Raw genomic sequence first — 20,314 nt, forward strand, 5'->3', positions numbered from 1 at the left:
TTCCTGTATGACCTCAGACAGGTGTATAGCTTCTCCTCTCAGGGAGCCACCTGCAAAGCACAGCTTTGGGCCAGGTTGTGTCAAACACCCCCCTGAAGTCTGACCTCTGTGCTCTGCTGTACATTTACAGACAACAAGCCACTTAACCCAAAAGCTGGCCCAACCACCGGGGACGGCTGCACAGCAAAGAGCAAGCAACTGCTAGGGTCTGGAGATCTGAATTCTTAGTCTGGTGATCTTGTGTGAGCCTCAATTTCCTAGCCAGTTTGAAAGAAGCCCGATGAAACTTTCATAGACTTTATGGGAGTTACACAGAGTAATTGCAGGTGAGAGCCCTTTAAACTCTTAAAATACTGTATTAAAAAATTAAATGTGTCTGGCAGTTCCTTAAAAAGTTAAACGTAAAATTATCATACTATCCAGAAATCTCACTTCTGGCTCTGTACCCCAAGAATGGAAAGTGGGGGCCCAAGGAGTTGTTCTTACAAATGTGCTGATAGCATAGTCATTCACAAGAATCAAAAGTGGAGGCAACCCAAGCATGCATTTGATGGATGAATGAATAAACAAGTGTTGTGTAGACACACAATAGAGTACTATTCAACCGTAAAGAGGAATGCAGTTCTGCCACGTGCTGTAACATGGTTAAACCTTGAAAAGATGTGCTAAGGCAGACAGGAAAGGAGCAAAGGGCTATCTACGCTTTCCACTCACTATGAAGCAGCTAGACTAGTCAAGTGCACAGAGACAGAGGTCAAGGGACAGTTCCAGAGACTGAGGGGAGGTTCCAGAGACTGAGGGGAGGGGAGGGTCCAGAGACTGAGGGGAGGGTCCAGAGACTGAGGGGAGGTTCCAGAGACTGAGGGGAGGTTCCAGAGACTGAAGGGAGGGGAGCTTCCAGAGACTGAGGGGAGGTTCCAGAGACTGAGGGGAGGGGAGGGTCCAGAGACTGAGAGGAGGAGAGGTTCCAGAGACTGAGGGGAGGTTCCAGAGACTGAAGGGAGGTTCCAGAGACTGGGGGGGGGGTTCCAGAGACTGATGGGGTATTCCAGAGACTGAGGGGAGGGGAGGTTCCAGAGACTGAGAGGAGGAGAGGTTCCAGAGACTGAGGGGAGGTTCCAGAGACTGAAGGGAGGTTCCAGAGACTGAGGGGAGGGGAGGTTCCAGAGACTGAGAGGAGGAGAGGTTCCAGAGAATGAGGGGAGGTTCCAGAGACTGAAGGGAGGTTCCAGAGACTGAGGGGAGGGGAGGGTCCAGAGACTGAGAGGAGGAGAGGTTCCAGAGACTGAGGGGAGGTTCCAGAGACTGAAGGGAGGTTCCAGAGACTGAGGGGAGGAGAGGTTCCAGAGACTGAGGGGAGGTTCCAGAGACTGAAGGGAGGTTCCAGAGACTGAGGGGAGGGGAGGTTCCAGAGACTGAGGGGAGGGGAGGTTCCAGAGACTGAGAGGAGAAGAGGTTCCAGAGACTGAGGCGGAGGTTCCAGAGACTGAAGGGAGGTTCCAGAGACTGGGGGGGGGTTCCAGAGACTGATGGGGTATTCCAGAGACTGAGGGGAGGGGAGGTTCCAGAGACTGAGGGGAGGGGAGGGTCCAGAGACTGAGAGGAGGAGAGGTTCCAGAGACTGAGGGGAGGTTCCAGAGACTGAAGGGAGGTTCCAGAGACTGAGGGGAGGGGAGGTTCCAGAGACTGAGAGGAGGAGAGGTTCCAGAGAATGAGGGGAGGTTCCAGAGACTGAAGGGAGGTTCCAGAGACTGAGGGGAGGGGAGGTTCCAGAGACTGAGAGGAGAAGAGGTTCCAGAGACTGAGGCGGAGGTTCCAGAGACTGAAGGGAGGTTCCAGAGACTGGGGGGGGGGGTTCCAGAGACTGATGGGGTATTCCAGAGACTGAGGGGAGGGGAGGTTCCAGAGACTGAGGGGAGGGGAGGTTCCAGAGACTGAGGGGAGGGGAGGGTCCAGAGACTGAGAGGAGGAGAGGTTCCAGAGACTGAGGGGAGGTTCCAGAGACTGAAGGGAGGTTCCAGAGACTGAGGGGAGGGGAGGTTCCAGAGACTGAGAGGAGGAGAGGTTCCAGAGAATGAGGGGAGGTTCCAGAGACTGAAGGGAGGTTCCAGAGACTGAGGGGAGGGGAGGTTCCAGAGACTGAGAGGAGGAGAGGTTCCAGAGACTGAGGGGAGGTTCCAGAGACTGAAGGGAGGTTCCAGAGACTGAGGGGAGGGGAGGTTCCAGAGACTGAGGGGGTATTCCAGAGACTGAGGGGAGGGGAGGTTCCAGAGACTAGAGAGTGGCATGAGGAGCTTCTGCTTAGTTTGATGGGGAAAAAAAAATCTGGAGACGGGACATGATAACGGTTGGACAACATTGAGACTTTAATTAGTAGTAAGCTTAACCAATGGCTAAAATGAGGACGGGAGAGAGAGAGCTCAGTTTGTAAAGTGCTTGATGTGTAAGCAGGGAACGCTGAGTTTGGCTCTCCAGGTTTAAGTGAGAGAGACCCTGTTTCAAAATATAAAGTGACGAGAGATCTAGAGGGGGAAAAGATCACCTGACATGGACCGGTGTCTCCACACACACATGCGTACACATGCACCTGCACCCACGGGGACATGTACACACACCACACACACAAATTTAAAACTGGTTAAAATGGCAATTTCACACTTTACGGATCTTTCCATTTAAAAAAAAAAGCACAGCTTTCAAATTTTAGTTTAAAACGTTAGACATATTTTGGCAAAACCTGTGAATGAGAAAACCTGGTTCTTCGCCTGAACTTGGGTGAGACATCTGGAGGAGACAGAACTGCAGCCCCCCAGCTTCTCCCACCTTTCCTACTATGCCTCACAGAAAGCCAGGTCAAAACAGGTGGCTATTTGCATGGAGAGTTCTGTGCTGGCACTTAGTGTATCCTCGGGTTAGCTGGACCCCTTCTTTGGAACCTGTGTGGCCTCTTATTGAGAATTAGGACAAAAGAAGACTTGCACGACATCAGCCTTCCACGTCAGAGTCAGGCATGACATGGTGCCTGCCTCAGAGCTCAGCTGTGTTGGGTACTCTCCTCACTCTGTCTTGACCAGATTCTGCAAGGCGAGGAAGCTGTGATGGTGTGTGTGCAGGGGCGGGGGGGGGGGAGGGTTAGGGAGAGGGATAAAGCACACATAAAACAGGCATTATCTGTGCATTGTAAATGACTTTTTTTTTTTTAAGTATTAGGTGCTAGTGTATATTTGGACAGTGCTGGGGATGGGTGGTCTGAGACAGCTTCTCCAGGAAGCTGACTTGCAGAAGTGACTAAGGGTTTGGGGCAACACGTACGTTTGAGCTTTGAGATATAGAGTACCAAATGTCTTCAAAGATCTCAGCCCAGCTGTTACTCAGAGCACCTATGCTCTCCCATTCGTGGAGGGAAACTGAGTCCAAAAGAAACAGCAAGCAATGGCTTTGAATGACCGGCCGGGCGAAAAACCCGTGTTCTTTTCCCCTTACATGGCAGACTCTTGGCACATGTATGACATATGCCTCTGTGCGACCATAGGCTCAAAAGCCTGCGAGTTACAGGGACCCCTCTCCTCTCTCGACCAGAGGAGCAGGATCGAGACTGTCTAGTCAGGGTCTCCACCTCTGTCCCTGAGCTTGTGGGACTAAGGGACCCCAGGCTGGGGCTGGAGTAGCACTCACCACCCCGGAGTGTCGCGGGGGGCTGGGGCGGGGAGAGCGGCCGCCTAGCCCAGCCCCGTGGATGACAGGAGCCGGGGAGCCGAGGAGGGAGGAGCCGCCGCCGCGCGCTGGGCTGAGGAGCAGAGAGAGCGGGGCGCCGAGTGCGGGCGGCTGGGAGCGCGCTGAGCGGGGGAGAGGCGCTGCCGCACGGCCGGCCACAGGACCACCTCCCCGGAGAATAGGGCCTCTTTATGGCATGTGGCTGGTAACTTTCCTCCTGCTCCTGGACTCTTTACACAAAGGTGAGACCCGCGCGGCCGGCGGCTGGGCGGTGGAGGCGGCGGGGCTGGGATGCGCGCGGCTGGAGGCAAGGTGCGGTGCCCGGTGGGCTCCAGGTGCCCGAGTGCTGGACCCACTCGGGTGCATGGCGCTGGGTGGGCGCGAGAACTGGGGCGGTTCCGAGAGAAGGGTCTGGTGAGAGTCAGCCTGGGACCGCTTGCCAGGCCCCCTGCGCCTGCCGTTTAGGGGCGCGCCCGTGGGGGGCGGTGGCAAAGGAACCCCTGGTTTTCCCATCGCAGCCCAGCTTTAGTTCTGCCCTGGCCCCCTCCCCCAGCCCGCTCCCGCGGCTTGCTGGAGCTGGGACCCCGGGGTGCCCTGCGAGCCAGGTGGTCCTCGGACCGAGACTTCATCCGGGAGCCCTCGGTATTTGGGTCCTTGGACCTAGGGAAGATCACTCCTGCCGTAGCTTCGTGCGCCCCCCGACCGCCCTCGACCCCCGCCCTGGCGCAAATGCCGGCGCACCGCATGGCGCTTATCCGCGCCTGGCTGGGTGCAGGGCTGGGGAGCTAGGGGTCCCCAGGGGTGGGGGTTCCCTCGGACACCAAGTTTGTTCTTCAGACCCAAGAGTCGCCGTCACCTATGTCTCACCCCTGTACCCCAGGCGCTGGCTCCGGCTTCTCTGCGTCTCCCTGACCACCTTAGGCAGCGCGCCCCAAGGTGCAAGACTCTGCTCCGGCGCTTGGCCTGCTGGACCTGGGGACAAGTGTTCAGACTGGGGGGCGTGTCCCTTTCCCGGGAGAGAAAAGGTTGCTAGGGGTGGGTCCAGGTGTCCGGCATGTCCAGACCTGCTCCCGGGGTTCCGTGCACCTGATCTGAGAGGCAGCCGGGACTGAGGGGTTGGCAAAAAGCAGGCATTCTCGATGGTTAGCTATCTGGGCACCAAATCGACACTTGGGCAGCGCGGGCAGTTGAGCTTCTAGTCTGTGGTAGAGGACGTGCCCCCGGGCGCGCAGATGGCAGGAGGGAGAGGAGGCGGCCGAACTCCGCGCCCTTGCGCTGTAGAGCACAGACGCTCCTCGGCTTTACCTGCTCAAGCCTCTAACTTTTCTCCTTCGCGCCCAGAGGGCAGCTTCTCCTTTCGCCCCCTTTGCCTGGGTTGGCCTGGTCCAATAATAATTCTTGCCCCTCTAGGCAATGGAGAAGGACAGCCAAGAGCCCGGGGGAGGGGTCTAGTCCTCTGCTAATGCCTGGAGATGTCCGGAGTTTGCAACCTGCCAGAGCCCAAAGCAATGCTCGGTAGATTAGAAGAGGAACCTAGCCCTTATTCGTGCTATGGTCGGGTCAGAGCCAGTCTGATGACCTACTCAGAGCCAGTCTGATGGCCTAGTCCACTGGGATTCTGCCCAGAAGATACGGTTGCTGGGTAGCGGGTGGCCTCAAATGGTGAGCAAAGTAATGGACTTTCTCAGGCCAAGGAGGCCACCGGGTAACACACCAAGGCTAGTCTTGCTTGCTTAACTCCTTGCCCCTCTGGACTCCTAATCTGACTTCTTCATCCCACCTTAGAGCAACAATCTTGCCTCCTGCCCCCAGTACACACACACACACACACACACACACACACACACACACCAATTTTCTTTCTTGGGGCTCTTCCTGCTTCCCTCCACCCTGGCAGGCTGGTTTGGCTCACAGCTTTAATTACGTTAATATTAAATATACATAAGGTGAGGAGCGGCTTTCTCTCTCCATAGCTCTCACTCCAACCCCCTTCCCTTTTCCATTTGTCAGGCAAGGAATACGGACCAGAGCTGTGGCCACACTCAGTTGCTTTGTCCCTAACCTTGCTCCCAGGAACAGCCCATTTCTCAGCCCTGCAGCCTCCTTCACAAATACCTGCAGGACTGCATCCACCCCCACCCAGGAGTGCTGCATTAATAAATGAAGCCCCAGTTATTTGATAGGGAAGGAGCAGATGGGGGTGGGGGTGGAGAAAGGCCCAGAAGGCCACAGGGCAACAGCTGGAGGGGCAGAGCCCTCTCCTACGCAGGCAGGAAGTTGCCACTACTAGGTCTTGTGGGTAGACAGGAGTTACCAGGTATGGCGGCCCTGGGTGGCCTTTGGATCTGCAGATCCTTGGCTCCCCTGCCATTCAGAGCACCAGCATCTGTGCTGGGCGCCAGGCAGCCTTGCCAGACAGGCCTATCTTTTCCTTGGTGCCTTAATTGGGTCTTAGGTGCCAGGCTGATCCCCAGGGGCCTGTTCTGCTTGGGGTGGCATGGTAGGTGGGTGGTGGAGGCGGCTGGGGGGGGGGGGAGATGTAATGTGGGGAAAGCAAGAAAGATGGGGCGTGGTTTATTTCTCTCTCGTTGCCAGTCACCCCCGCGGCACCAAGGAAAATGTAAATGCGAATGTTCCAGCCTGTTACAGAAAACAATATCCTCTTGCAATAATTTGTACGTCCATCTGTGAGGAGCGGGAGGCGGCAGGCAGAGAGAAGAAAACAGGAGGAGATGGAGCGTCCTCTGGATGGAATTAAGCAGTTATTGAATGTGTTTTAAGCTTCTGTTATTTCCATTCCTCTCAAAATACCTTTTTTCTTTTTTTTTTTTTTTTTTTTTGACGAAGTCCAAGCTCAGCCTGTTTCCCCAGAACTAAACCAGGAAGGTGTTTTAATAATCGGTTATCGAGTCTCCAATAACTGCCTTATTATTGCCAAAACAAATCCAGGTCTGGGCAGCCAGATGAACCCCAGTGAGGCTCTCTCTGTTGTTACATCCAGCGTGCCAGCATCTGTGTTGCCCGAATTTGCATTTTTACTGTGTAAAAGAACAAGCTTCCTCGGCACTAAAATTCCTGTTTTCTAAAAGCCAAAATAATGGGTTGCATTGATTTTTTCATTTCCCACCCCAACCTCTCCGATGGGGACTCAGGGTTCCTCTCTCTGGAGAAGACCAAATTAAAAGCCTTTGTCAGGCCATTAAGAAAATCTCAGGCATTCGGTTCAGTGTCTAATTAAAAAGGGGGGTTTACTGGGGGCATGTTTTTAAAATCTCGAAGTGGCAAGAACAACTGGGGGGGGGGGTTAGGCAAAGGACCAGTGAGTATCTGGGAGGAGGAAGAGGGTGGGCCAGGACCCTGGCTGTTAGGATAAGATGAAGGGAAAAGCAAGTGCCATGATACCCACCGAGCCTTTCAGATGCCTCCTTTTCCTGCGCATCAACACCAGCTGCCTTAATACATTTCTGCCGCAGAACGAGGAGCTCAATTAGACACAAAAAGCGAGTAAGCAGTTGACCCAAAGGCGGTCCTGAAGTTGAGCAGATGCTGGGCACTGGCCAGAGCCGCTGTTTTTCTTACAGAGAGGGAAGAGGTGGGCACACAGTCAGCTTTGGCCTGCTGACGGTTTGCTCAAGAAGCAGTTAGACAAGGGGTCCCCAAACACAGGGCGAGGATATGCTTAGAGCATGTCACAGGCGTGGAGCCTTTGGCAGGGGGCGTGTACCATAAGAGCCCTTAGTCGCTCCGTGTCTTTAGGGATGCCATCCTTGTGATTGGTTTGCTTCCCTGCTTGGCTGGTGAAATACGACTTTATTTGTTCAGAGAGCTCTAGCTGGGTGATCAGGCCTGAGGCTGGAGGTTCCCTCCTCCCCTACATTCTTGGAGGAAATGTTTCTTGGAGGGGAATTTGAAGTAGTTACAAGGGAAGATCCCCTAGTTTACTGAAGTGTTTCCCTAGCCCCTAACCTAGTACATTGATTGGAATCAGGGTACCAGAATAGGGTGAACTGCATGCAGCAGAGATGGCAGGAGGCCAGGAACCTAAGAACAGGCTCCAGATTTGCATATCATTTGCATGTTGATTTGCATGCTCACCTAGCCAGGCCAAGAACCCAGCATCCTAATCCCAGCTTTAGTAGGAGTTAAGCAGTAGCTTTTTCCTTGTATGGAACGGAATGGACAGGAGTGGGAGAGAAAAGGCCTGGTAACTTCTATACACTTTCCAAGTTTCAGGCCTACCCACACTTAGCACTGTCAGAGCAGCCTGGCAGCTCCCCCTTTCTATATCCAAGATAGAGAGTGGCTCTGGGTGATTAGGATAGGCTGGGTGACAATGGCCAGAGATAACCCAAGGCAGAGCAAATATGGAGTATAGGCTGTTCTTCTGGTGCCTCAAGATTCCAGTTATAGGAACCTACCTAGGGGCAGTGCTAGCCATCTGGGAATAGAGCATTCGAACAGTGGGAGCAGAATGCTTCGGGTTGTGGTTAGGAGTGACGAACCATAGGTGGATGGGATGGGAGTACTAGGGGAGGCAAGGTGCTGCCTTGTCCTTCAGCCTTGGGGGGTGGGGGGTGTTGACCATTGAGGTGTCATTTTTCTTATGATTAAGGTTGTTTGGGCCCACAGAAGTTCTCTGGGGTCTGTGAGAAGGCAGATGGGCTGTATATTGCTTAAATAATGCTTGGAGGGCAGGCGCTTAGGAGAGCAGTGTGATGACTCTTGGCCAGCCAGCTGGGATATCTGTGGTGGGAGCATGGCCTAGAGCAAGGCCTTGTCTGTTTTTCTGGGGCCCTGAGCAAATCTCACCTGGTTCCAAGTCCTGGAATATGCCTCTGCATGCTTGCTGGTCCAGAAGGGTTCTGGTCCATTCGAGCCCAGGGGGTTCATGCTTCAAAGGGTGCTCTAAGTGGGGGCATCAAGGGGTGTGGAAATAGAGGGACAGAGACAATCAAGTGCTTCTCTGTTTCATATATTGATGTGTGTGTGTGCGCGTGAGTGCGCGCATGTGTGTCAGGGGAAGACTGGTCTGGCTTCAATGGTGGAAATTTGGAGCCAAATTAAGCCCTTTGTGTACATCCTGGCTCTGCATTTACTGGGCGTGAGATGTAGGGGGGAATCTCTGAGTCTCCCTTACTCTATCTGTGAAGTGAGACTAAGGAAGATAAAGTATATACTGTAGCCAGAACAGAGCTGGTGCTCAATAAACATTAGGCCCCTCTGCTTCCTACATTACCCATCCCCGTCTTCATCCTCCTGCCTTGACCTCAAAAGAGATTTGGAAATCCTGTCTCTCCTGAGCAGTTGTATTAGCCAGCCACATTTCCAGGAAGGTTAATGGTCTTCGTCTTTATGACAATAAGAAAGACCAAACGAGGACAGGGGACATGAATTCGTTCCATCTATCACCTTGCAGGGTAGCCTTTGGGATTCTGTTTCTACAAGACAGCTGTAGCCAGGTGGATACCTGGGTGTCCTTGGGGAGTCCCGCACCACCCTCTCCCCACTCCTCATGGCTAGTGGCAGCAGCTGGAGAGGGCAGTGGCGGAGGAAGAGCCTTTGAGGGGAGCCAGGGCTGGTTTCTTGTCTCCAGTGAAAGCTGAGGATGCTGTGTGTCTTTGCCATGCTTAGTGTAGGAAAAGCAAGAAGCATGGCTCTAATCCAACGCAGAGAATGGACAAGTGTTCCTCATAGGATGAACCTTCCAAGTGTCTCTTCCTGCTGAGGTGAGCCTCTCTGTTGTCTAGGTAGTCCTGTGTTCAGAGACTACCCATGACCTTCAGAATCCTGATCACCCCTTACTCTATGACTCAATCTGCCATTCAGAAAGAGCATATGACACAGAGGCCAGGGGACGCCCATAGCAGGCTATAGCCTAGGGAAGTCTGTAAATGGGAGGAGGGATGGTTGTGAGCACATCAACCCATGTGCCCCATTGGACAGATGTTTGTCCAGGGCTGCTGTGGCGTGGGCAGCATTAGCCTTAGGTGCCACCGGTGCCACTCCAGCTGCTGCTCTCCTCGTCCGTTCAGCACCCCTGCCCCCTCCCCATGCCCTTGCTCCACATGATGCTTGCTCTGACAGTTTCCAAGGTCACCATCTTCATTAAGAACAGTTATTCAAATGCTAGTTGCATATTCATGAAGCTGATTTTTTTCCAAAGAGATATGTGTGTGTGTGTGCGCGCGCGCACGCACACACGTATATGCGCATGCATGGTTGGAGAGAACAGTCTCTGTGGAGCTAGAAAACAAGGCTTGGCTGGCTTATCGCAGGCAAGTTGAGATGATTCTATCCTATAGTCTGTAAGATGGGTAGAATGACCGGTGTCCCAGGTGTCCCGCGTGGCATATATTACTGAGTGTGTGCAAGAATAAGGGGCACGAAATCCAATACTGTGTGGCAGTGCTTTGTACATAAAAGGAAGCAACATATAAGCACACACACACATTTGAAAACCTCAGCAAAGCAGTTTTTTGCCCTATAAATGTTATGCTAAAATTTAAGGTATAATTACTATCATGTCATGATAAGTGATGAAGAAGGCCTCACAGCTGTTTGTGCCTGTCTCCCTTCATGCCTCCACTCCCCCACTTATGGCTAATTTCCCTAGTTTAGTTTTCTGTCATTGTCGAGACAACCAGCATGAACTGCAGTGCCTGCGGCAGCCATCTTCCTGCACTGCGCCCCCCCCCCCCCCGTTCCTATATATGTGTGATGGGAACAAGCCCACTTCTGCTTCCCTGCCCCCTCTCTCCTAGATATGTAGATATACTTTTACCCTAACTAAAGCCCCCAGGAGTGACCATCCCTCTAGAGAATCCACAGTCTTTTGTGAGAGTCCCACTGTGGTCATCTCAGTGAAGGCTGACATACTCGCTGCAATCCCCTAAGAATCCTGCTGAGACAAGGGTCATGGATTCCGAGGTTTCAGTGTGGCTTTCTTGGAGCCAGGGGTGGTGGGGAACGGGGGTTGTGGAAGTTGGGAGCCAGCTTTGGAAACAGGAGAAGAATCCCCATGTCATGACTAGTGGTCTCTCAAAATTGGCAGATGCCTGGAAGGACATGGAGTGCATCTCCCAGCCAGCCTCTGTCCCTCTGGAGCTACCCTACTGGGTTCCCTGCCTCTTATATGCCCAGCAGCTGGGGACATTTTTCTTAAAATTATGGCTCTGTGTAGTTTAGAACCCATCCTTAGAGCCAGCCCGACCCTGGCAAGATCTTGTGCCTTCTGCTCTCATCTTGGCTCCCACTTTGAACCACAAATCAAGACAAAAGTCTTCCTCCCACGTGTCACCCATAAGCCACTTACGAGTGGACATCTGTCCCATTTGAGATCAGTCCTACAGTTGTAGAGCCTCCCTAGTCCTTCCAATGCTCCATCAGGTGACAGTATGCTTGTTGCTCCTGTGTACCTGAGTTGCCAGAGGGGACAGAACAGAAAGCACACTGGAGCCAGCACTGACCCCCCAGTCCAGGCCCTGGCTATCTGTGTCCTTGGGGGTCAGCGACTCCACTTCTCTAGGCTTTGTGAATGGAAGAGATTGGAGAAAATAATCTCTTAAGTCCCTCAAGTGCTAACATTCTAAATCTGGGATTCTCTGGGGACAACTGTGCTGTCTGAGCTGACTCCCTAGAAAGAACTTTCTGGCCATAAGGGGCCTTCCTCTGACAGGCCTTGTCTAGAAAGGGCTGGAAGATTAAAGAGTCTGTCCAACTGTCAGCTGTTACTCATAGCTCCTCCTGGAGCTGATGGTGCAGGGGCCTTGGAGGCTGAAGGATAGATGCATCCTCACTGGATCTCAAAGCTCTCTGCTTGCTGGGTAGGAGAGCAATGTTTGTATCAAGAATACTAAAACTGCTCTTGTTCTCTTGCTCTTTTACCCTCTTCTCTCTCTGTCCCTTCTCTTCCCATACTCCCCCCCCCCCGCCATGTGTTCATGGCCGGCCTCCTCTACTACTCTCTCTCTCTCTCTGTCTGTCTCTGTCTCTCTCTCTTTCTGCCTTTTTCTGTCTCTACTCCCTCAACTCCCCTCCCCATACCCTAAATAAACCTTATTTCATACTAAAAAAAAACCCCTAAAACTTCAAACCAAACCCACCCTGTTTCTGGTGGGAATGAGGGACAGCCTGAACAGCCATTCTCAATGAGCTTTGAAAGGGTGGTCATTTGAATGACTGGAGTTGACCCCAGCCTGAATGACTAGAGTAGGGAGTTGCTGGCATTGGGGTAAGAGGGAAATAAAACATCCAGGACCTTCGATGGCCCCAGGTAATGCAGAACTTCCCTATTCCACATCACTCTACAGCATCAGACTCTCCTCTGCAATGTGCATGCCCTTGGAGGCAGTCTGAGTGTAGTCTGTAGTACGGCTGTGAGATGTGAATGTGGGCATCGGGTTTGAAACGTGGCTATGCACCAGAAAGTGTGCAGTCAGGAAAGAACCAATCTCCTTATCCATAAAATGGGGTATTCTACAAAATGGAATTTTGAGCAATGGCTGGATTCAAGGCTTGGCATAAGAATGAGATGAGTAATGTTGTAAGAAAAAGAAAAGGTGGTTGCCTGGCACTAAAAAGATGCTAAAAAATCACAAAAAACAAAAACCAAAATCAATCAAACAACCCCCCTCCAAACAAACAAACAAACAAACAAAGAAACAAAGAACCATCAATGGTCACAATAGTGTGGTAACCCAGGTATCTTGGCTAGTTTGTTTGTTTGTTGTTTTATTTTGGTCAATATAAGTTAGAGTTATTTGGGAAGAAGGAACCTCAATTGAGAAAATGTCTCCATCAGACTGGCATGTGGGGTATTTTTTTAAATTAATGATTGATGGGGGAAGGCCCAGGTGAGCAGTGCCATCCTGGGCAGGACATACTAGGTTGGATAGAAAACTAAGTTGAGCAAGCCAAGGGAAGCTAGCCAGCGACTGGCATTCTCTGCTTCTCTGTGCTCTCTGCTTCTGTTCCCATCCCCAGGTTCGTATCTTAAAGCCCTGCCCTGACGTCCCTCAGTGATGGATTTGTAAACCAAGAAAACCCTCTCCTCCCCGAGTTGCTTTCACCCTAGTGTCTCTGCAACAGAAAGCAGAATAGACACCAGGTGTGCCCAGATATGAGGAAAACCAAGAAGTGGAGGCAGGAGACTTGGTCCCTGTGGCTTCATCTTACCCAATGACAACACAAAGTCACCTTCCCGGTTACCTGGGAAGCACTCCAGTGCCGTCTGGGGGACTCTCCCGCTCCTCCCCAGAGCCTAGCCTTACACTGTCTCCACAGTGGAAATGAACCACAAAAGGGTGTTCTGGTGTCTAGCTCATCCTCTGGGGTTTGGCATGTACTGGTAGCAGAACAGGGAGACCCTGTGATTGCTCCCCTTCTGGGCCCAGTTTGCTCAGCTGGGGCTTGAGAACAATCAGCCTGATGCTACATAATCTGTCTGTCTCACCTGTAAACCTTTGTGTGCAAATGCATAGTTGTAATCAACCTTGCAAAAGAGTCTGTAAGACCTCTCCAGCCCTCCTGCCTGGGGGCGGGGGGCTCCATGGGAGGCGGTTGGGGGTGGGAGGGCCAGGGGGAGTAGACAGCCGTGGGGCTGCCATGGCAATGATTGTTCACTGATCACGCTACACTTCTTTTATTAACTCCATTGTCAGATTCAGTTAATACACACAGTGGGAAGGCTTGTCAGCAAGCCCACCAGAACTACATTCCTGGTATGGGGAACACCAACTCCAGTATGGTATGTCTACTTTCCCCACCAATTACTACTCTTGAGTGCGAACGGAAGACGCTAGCTTCTAAAATAGCATTTCCGGCCTTATGACAGGCACAGGGGTGCCTGTTGTCTGAGGCTCTGCATCTTTAACAAGCTCCCAGGTGACTCTTATACATATTCATGCTTGCACACCGCTGTTTTAAGTTATTCTTTATCACCGTCATCATCCTAGGTGCTCAGTAAATATTTATTGCGTAAGGAGTCGTTTATCTCACAAGTACTTCCTGTTTCTTTCCTATGACAAAATACTCATAACCACGGCCCCAAATACTTGAGTGGTGCCGGACACTCACTGACTGTCTCCAGTAACTGTCCTTGAGGTAGAGACGGTCACCTCCGTTTTATAGAAACAAGGCACAGAGAGGCGAGGTTGTCTTGCCCAGGGTTGAACGGCTTGCTTGTAACTGATAAAGGAGGGATTCAAACCCAGGGAGTGTGGCTCTGACCCACGGTGTAAGCACCTGCTCCTGTGCCCAGGGGACGGAGTGGATCATTGGGATGATCGCTGTCTTCAGGAATTCGCAGCACTGTGCAGTAAAAGGGTCCTCGTCTGGTTCTTTACCCCTGAAGACCTGCCACCTTCTCTACCCACGCATACTGGGCCTGGGCACGTACTCTTTAGAACTCTGAGTGGGTGTTTCAGGTGCCCAGGGCTGGCATCGAGGAGTGCCTCCTCGCAGAGTCTAGTCAATGAAAGGAGTAAACATGAAAGGAGGAGCACTAAATGACTCACTGTCCCCGTGGAGGCAGCGAGGTGTTGATATTTCAGTCCCCTCTAGTTGTCACTTCTGATGATTGAGGATGGTGACATGGGGTAATTCACTGTGCACCCCAGAAAGATTCCGGGTGTGCCTTAGATGGCAACCAGACATTTCCCCACCCCATTCCAGGCAGGTGGATGGGAGACCACGGGTGTCGCCTGTAGCGACACCAGTGTCAGGTTTCCTTTGTCAAAGTAATCCCCCATGTGATGCCCAGACGAGCCACGGGTGAGCTAGTTGGTAGACAGGACAGATCCACAGATTCTAGCTTCGACCCAGGGGGCAGCCAGATGCCCGGGGGGCGATTTCTGGTTTAAAAATATTGCCATGCTATTTCTACCCTTCTAATCTCCTAGCGATTTGGAGCCTGTTTTTATGAAACACAGCGTCAGGGTGGTGCTCAACGTTACATGGGTAGAGGAGATTAAATGGGCTTAAGTCTGGACGTCTGTCACATGACAGCCGGGCTCATAACTTCCATTTTCTATTAAAAATCTATTTCCCCCTTTGACCAGAAGCAGCTTTGCTGTTGATCTGAATGTCTCTCTCTTTATTTATGAAGGATTCTCCCCCTGCCCACCTGCCCGCCCCCCCCCCCTTGTCCGCCCGGCCTGGCCCCCCACCCCCTGCCTTCCCTTGCTCTCTGTAAATTTGCTTGGTTCTGTCTGTAGAGGTAAGAAAGAGCTGGAGGGAATGACAGAGATTTAAGGGGAAAGCTGTGGTCTGCTGACATGGGATCTTCTTCCCAACTGGGGTTCGTTTGGGGAGAGGGTGAAGGAGAAAGGACATAAGGTCCCAGACTAGGGACTCAGTACAGTGGTGGGAAAGCTCAGCGGGCAGCCCCCTCCCTGCAGCTGGGCTCCCTCCTTCCCCCTTTTCTCCCTTCCTCTCTTCTTTTTCTCTTTTTAATTTCCCTCTCTCCCTCCCTTCTTTCTTCTCTCCCTTCCCCCTTCCCTCCTTCCCTTCTTCTCTCCCTTTCCTCCCATCCTCCCTCCCTTCCTCCCTCCCTTCTTCCCTCCCTTCCTTCTTCCTTTCCTTCCCTCCTCCCTCCATTTCTTCCTCTCTTCCTTCCTTCTTTTCTCTCCCCATTCCTTCCTTCTGCCTTTCTCCCTTCCCTTGCCTTCCTTATTCCCGACTTACCTACCTTCCTTCCTTCCTTCCTTCCTTCCTTCCTTCCTTCCTTCCTTCCTACCCACCACATACCCCTATCTCCCCTTCTTCGCTAAGACACCCACTCTTGTTGTCCAGCCTGATTCTGGCTCAGGCCATTCACCCTCCCACCTCAGCCTCCTGTGAAGTTGTAAATCCCGTGCACATCACTGTGGCTTATGGCTGCCTTCTTTTCCTACCTGTATAATGTTGCAATAGTTACTGACTCCCCTAAACCTCCTCTTTTTCACCATAAGGACCCTCACTTTCCATGTCTCTGTGCATATTAAATAAGAAGGCCACAGAAGCAACGGTGTCCAGTCCGGCCTCCACTCAGGAAATCAGGAAGTCCTTTCTGGGACCCTGTTCCATGCCAGTGGGTCTCCAGAGAGCTGTCCAGCCCTAAAGGCTGTCTAGTATCTACTTGAATAAGAGCAACCACCGTTGTCCGAAGTTATGTGGACATCTCTCCTGGTGCCCTTTCCAGTTTGTAGATACCACCTGCATCTACACCTCCTGTTCCTGAAGGTTGCAGGCCATTGCACCAGGTCATCCATCCTCCAGGCTTGAGTTCCCCCAAACACACCCAACTCACTGACAATCTTCAAGGCTGTTTCTCGGGACTGCCTCCAGGCCAGCCTCCTATCCCCCGCACTCCCCACCACCACTGCCTTCCAGCTCTGTGAAAGCCCACCTGTAGAGGAAAGGGGTCTGCCCATCCTGACTCGTGTCTGAAAACTGTGCTTACCTTAGCTCCTTCCCAAACTCAGCTCTGTGTCAAGGCTTACCTCCTCTCCAGTTCTCCATTTAGCATCTTAGAGGCAGTGTTCTTTGCCCTCTGACCCTTCCACTTTCCCTGGAATAATCTGGGACACTCAGCTGGTATTTTGTGTATCTTTCCTGGAGTGATGAGAGACCTGAGTCAAAGAGGGACCTGGGAAGGGCAGGGTAGGTAAGGAGTCAGCTGAGAGGAAATGGGGGTGGGGGTGGGGCACCTGGAGAGCCTCCAGGAGAGTCTGGACCCATCCACCATTGTGAGAGGAGTTGAGGCCTTTACTCTCCATATCCCCTGCTCAGTCAGGGAAGACACACAGTGTCACCTGATCCATCTCACCCTACTTCTTTTGGAGTCAAGCACAGTGAGGCCCAGAAAGACGAAGTCACTTACCCAACGTTACGCACGCAGCAGGTGATGTGAGCCTCCTGAAGACCTGCAGTCCTGTCAGACTGCATTCAAGGCTCTGTGGTGCCCCATCTCCATCCTCCACTGCAACATCACTGCTCTGTAGATCTCAACAGGAGCTGGAGCAGGAGATGAAGTTCCCTAGAGGCCACACTAGACTCCCTGGGGCCGGGATGGGATGGGGGACGACAACCCTGGGCCCCTGCTGCTTCCACACCTATTCACCAGCTGTCCCTGTGCCCAGATTTCCTCTCAGCAAATGGCAGGGAATCCAGATACCCGATGTCCAGGGCCTCAGTTTCCCCCCAAGCATCTGTTCAGTCCCTTCTCTCGGCAGATAGGGTGAGGCTAAATTAATGTTTATTTAAGGGCTTCTGCATTTTGAGGTGACAGGTGCCTTGTGATGGTAAAATATGAACCCAACCTAAGTGCAAAATGCTATTGTTTTACACCCGAGGGTGATGTTTCATGATGGCAATGCACTGTCAGGACCGTAAGCAGAAATGAATGGTGTGTCTAATCCTCCCCAGCTCCCCCACGCTCAGAAGACAGCCGCTCGCACCCTGGAGTGGGAGAAATATGAGGCTACTTGCCTTTTGCTATAAATCTGCTGTTTCATCAGCCCTGACAGGTGGCTGGACAATCCCAGTCAATTCATCAATTAAATCTACCCATTTGTAGTTGCTGGGAACCTTGTGTCCTTGGCTCTGGGAAGAGCCAAGGCCTCCGAGCACAGGAAGGCTGCTGTCCTTGTGGTTGATGCTCCTGGTGGGAACAGAAAGGGCCTGGGGAAGGGCAATCCTTAGAGGCAAGGGGAGGGGGAGGGATAGCAGCTAGAGGAGGAGACAGGAGTGTGCACTTTGGTGTGACCGGGATAGGGGAGAGGGTAGGCAGGGTTTCGAAGTCAGGAAACCCAGGTTTTTTTGTGGTTTGACTCAACTCTGGCTTGATTATTCAGTAGAGCAAACAGGTCTAAGTTCTGCTTCTGATGTGACAAAGTTGAGCTCTTGTTCTTCAGTCATGTTATGTAGATTTAGATAAGCCAGGTATCTCCTCAGTCGTAGTTTATCTTTAAGATGAAAATAATAATAATCATAGTAATAACACTAACTCTAATAATAAATTTGTTTATGGAGTTAAGATGAAGGACAATAGCTACTACTGATATATATATATATATATATATATATATATATATATATATTGATCTCAGTAGACCTGACCCTAGTGTGGCTCACAGCTGACAGTGTTACTATTGTGTAAATATTGTCACCAAGGGTTCTTCCCAACTTAAATCACCTCCTCAGACCTTTACATAAGTCCTTGAAAACCTTCACCCATAAATTGGACACTTTCTGGATTCTTTTGTGTCTGAGAACTTCCTTGGTTTTCCTAGGTCTGTTTGTCAGGCACAATGGAAAGTCATTCCATACCTTGATGGACTTTGGCTCCCCAGATCCATGAATCTGACATGGTGGGAGTGGCTGAGTAATTAGGTCAATTCAGGAAGCACCCAGAAACCCAGAGGGATGTCCCTGCTCGCTCCCTAAAGCTAAGAACTGCTGGGATGGCCAGAGTTAACTAGGGGCCACTTCCAGGAGAGAGAGGAGATGAAGGGAGGGAAAGGGAGGGGAGGGGAGGGGAGGGGAGGGGAGGGGAGGGGAGGGGAGGGGAGGGGAGGGGAGAGGAGAGGAGAGGAGAGGAGAGGAGAGGAGAGGAGAGGAGAGGAGAGGAGAGGAGAGGAGAGGAGAGGAGAGGAGAGGAGAGGAGAGGAGAGGTCCTTCCTGGGCAGCTGAAAATGGAAGTTGGTGGCCTGGTTGTGTTTGAGGAAGGGGAAGGCTCTTCTGTATTGCATTGATCGTATTACAGCCACACCTTGCCTGTTAAGAAAGCAACTGCCTGGGTGAGCCTGAGGTCTCAGTTACTGATTGTGTGAGTCTTGAGGAAGTCATTTCCTTCTGGAAGTGCCTCCATTTCCTCCTTTGTAGACTGGGGTGATAATGGCCACTCAGTACTGAGCTGCTGGGAAGAGGCCATGAGGCCATAGAAGCAACCTGGTTCATGGGAGATCCTCAGCAAGAACTTGTTGAATACATCTTGGTCAGGGTGGGGCCTCTCAGAAGGTGAAAATGGGGCCCCACACATGAGAAGTCTTAACTTGTAAAATGGCCAGATTTTGTAACCATGAGGAATACCCTAGCTAGGACAGGCCAGCTACACAGCTTCTGCGGTCTCCCTGAGCAGACACCCTCAACCATAGACTATTCCGGGGAGATGGTGTGAGAAGAATGCCAAGTGATGCTGCCCCCCCCCCACCTCCTCGAGACTTTCAGCCGTTGAGGGTGCAGGGCCTGGTGGGGACAGCAAATGCATTTGCTGCTAAGAGGATGCCCCTGACACTGCAGCCAGAAACCCACGATGTTTTTTTTCCAGCACAGCTGCTAATGGCTTCATCACGGCTTTTTATGAGATGATGTGAATTGCTCTGGCCAATGAGGCTTAATGGCCTTCCTCAACGACCTGCCTGGTATATTCTCCCTAGAGGCTCTGCTCCGAGTTAAGGCAAGAATATTAATACAGTCCGGATGTGGGCTCTCTCCCTCCCCATAAAGTTGTGGAAATTGAGGTCAAGTTGGGTCCCCCGCAACTGTTCTTTAAACAAGCAGCAGCGGTTGCTTGCTCCTTCATCTTCCTGGTGGAGAGGGACTGGCTTCTAGCAAGAGACTAGAGGGTCGGGTTCTTTCTTCCTCTGGGTTGGCCTTCTTAAAGGGGCAGGCCCCTAAGTAGGGAGAGAGCCCCCCTTCCGATTCCCACAACAGATCAGGAACAATAGTTCCCAAGGCTTGGAGTTGGAATAGGTTGAGCAGACATTGCCCTTCCTGCCAGGTCGCCTGAGGATGTTTCTTTGTGGGACTGAGCTTTGAGACAGTGATACATCAGGGATGAGAGGGGTTTCCCCATCTTTCTACTCTGTTTACTGTCAGTTGAGAAGGGTCGGCACCTGTGATGAAAGAGAAGGGAATTATGTAGGCAGTCAAGACCAAGGCTGGATGGCTTTCTTGCTCCAGATCCCCATAGGTCATCTGGAAAATGCACTGAATGGGCTCCAGATGAACTTTAGGGATCTAAGACAGCCTTCCATCTTCTGGGCTAGCCCCCTACTTTCTCCACCCATTCTTCTTGGTCTGTGATTGTGAGACCCTTTCTCTGTCATCTGCGGTAGGCAGGGAAGAACACTGGAACAAGACCTAGCAAGGTCTCTAAACTTAAGATCAACAGCCACCCTGTGCTCTTGGGCATTCTCCTAAGTCCCAAAAGGGGATCTCCTGGGTGTCATTTTGTTACAGCAACTTGACACAAGTTATAGTCATTTAGGGAGAGTGAACCTCCATTGACAAGATGACCCACTAGATTGGCCCGTGGGTAAACCTGCAGGGAATTTTCTTAACTATTGATGTGGGGGAGGGCCCAGTTCTCTGTAGGTGGTTCTACTCCTTATAGGCTGAGCAACCCATGGGGAGTAAGCCAGTAAGCAGCATTCTTCCATGGCCTCTGCTTCAGTTTCTGCCTCTAGATTCCTGCCTTGGCTTCCCCTCATGATAGACTGTATGTAACCCGTAAGGCAAACTGAGCTTTTCTCAAGCTACTTTTGGTTGCATGTTTTTTTATCAAAGCCATGGAAGCTTGCATTAATATAGGTGATAAAAAGAGAGTTGCTGAACTGGA

The 20,314-nt window shown here is 51.8% G+C and overlaps 1 protein-coding gene across 1 annotated transcript in view; it reads left to right on the forward strand.

Annotated features, from left to right (window-relative positions):
* Positions 1-3,736: 3,736 nt before the first annotated feature.
* Dscaml1 (DS cell adhesion molecule like 1) overlaps positions 3,737-20,314 on the forward strand; it is a 323,179-nt gene continuing 306,601 nt past the window's right edge. Inside the window, exon 1 of the mRNA XM_021171656.3 lies at positions 3,737-3,956. Coding sequence (XP_021027315.1) covers positions 3,737-3,956 — 220 coding nt within the window. The remainder of the gene's footprint in view (positions 3,957-20,314) is intronic.

This window comes from Mus caroli, unplaced genomic scaffold, assembly GCF_978045245.1.
Source record: "Mus caroli unplaced genomic scaffold, Mus_caroli_1 scaffold_11, whole genome shotgun sequence".
Taxonomy (NCBI): domain Eukaryota; kingdom Metazoa; phylum Chordata; class Mammalia; order Rodentia; family Muridae; genus Mus; species Mus caroli.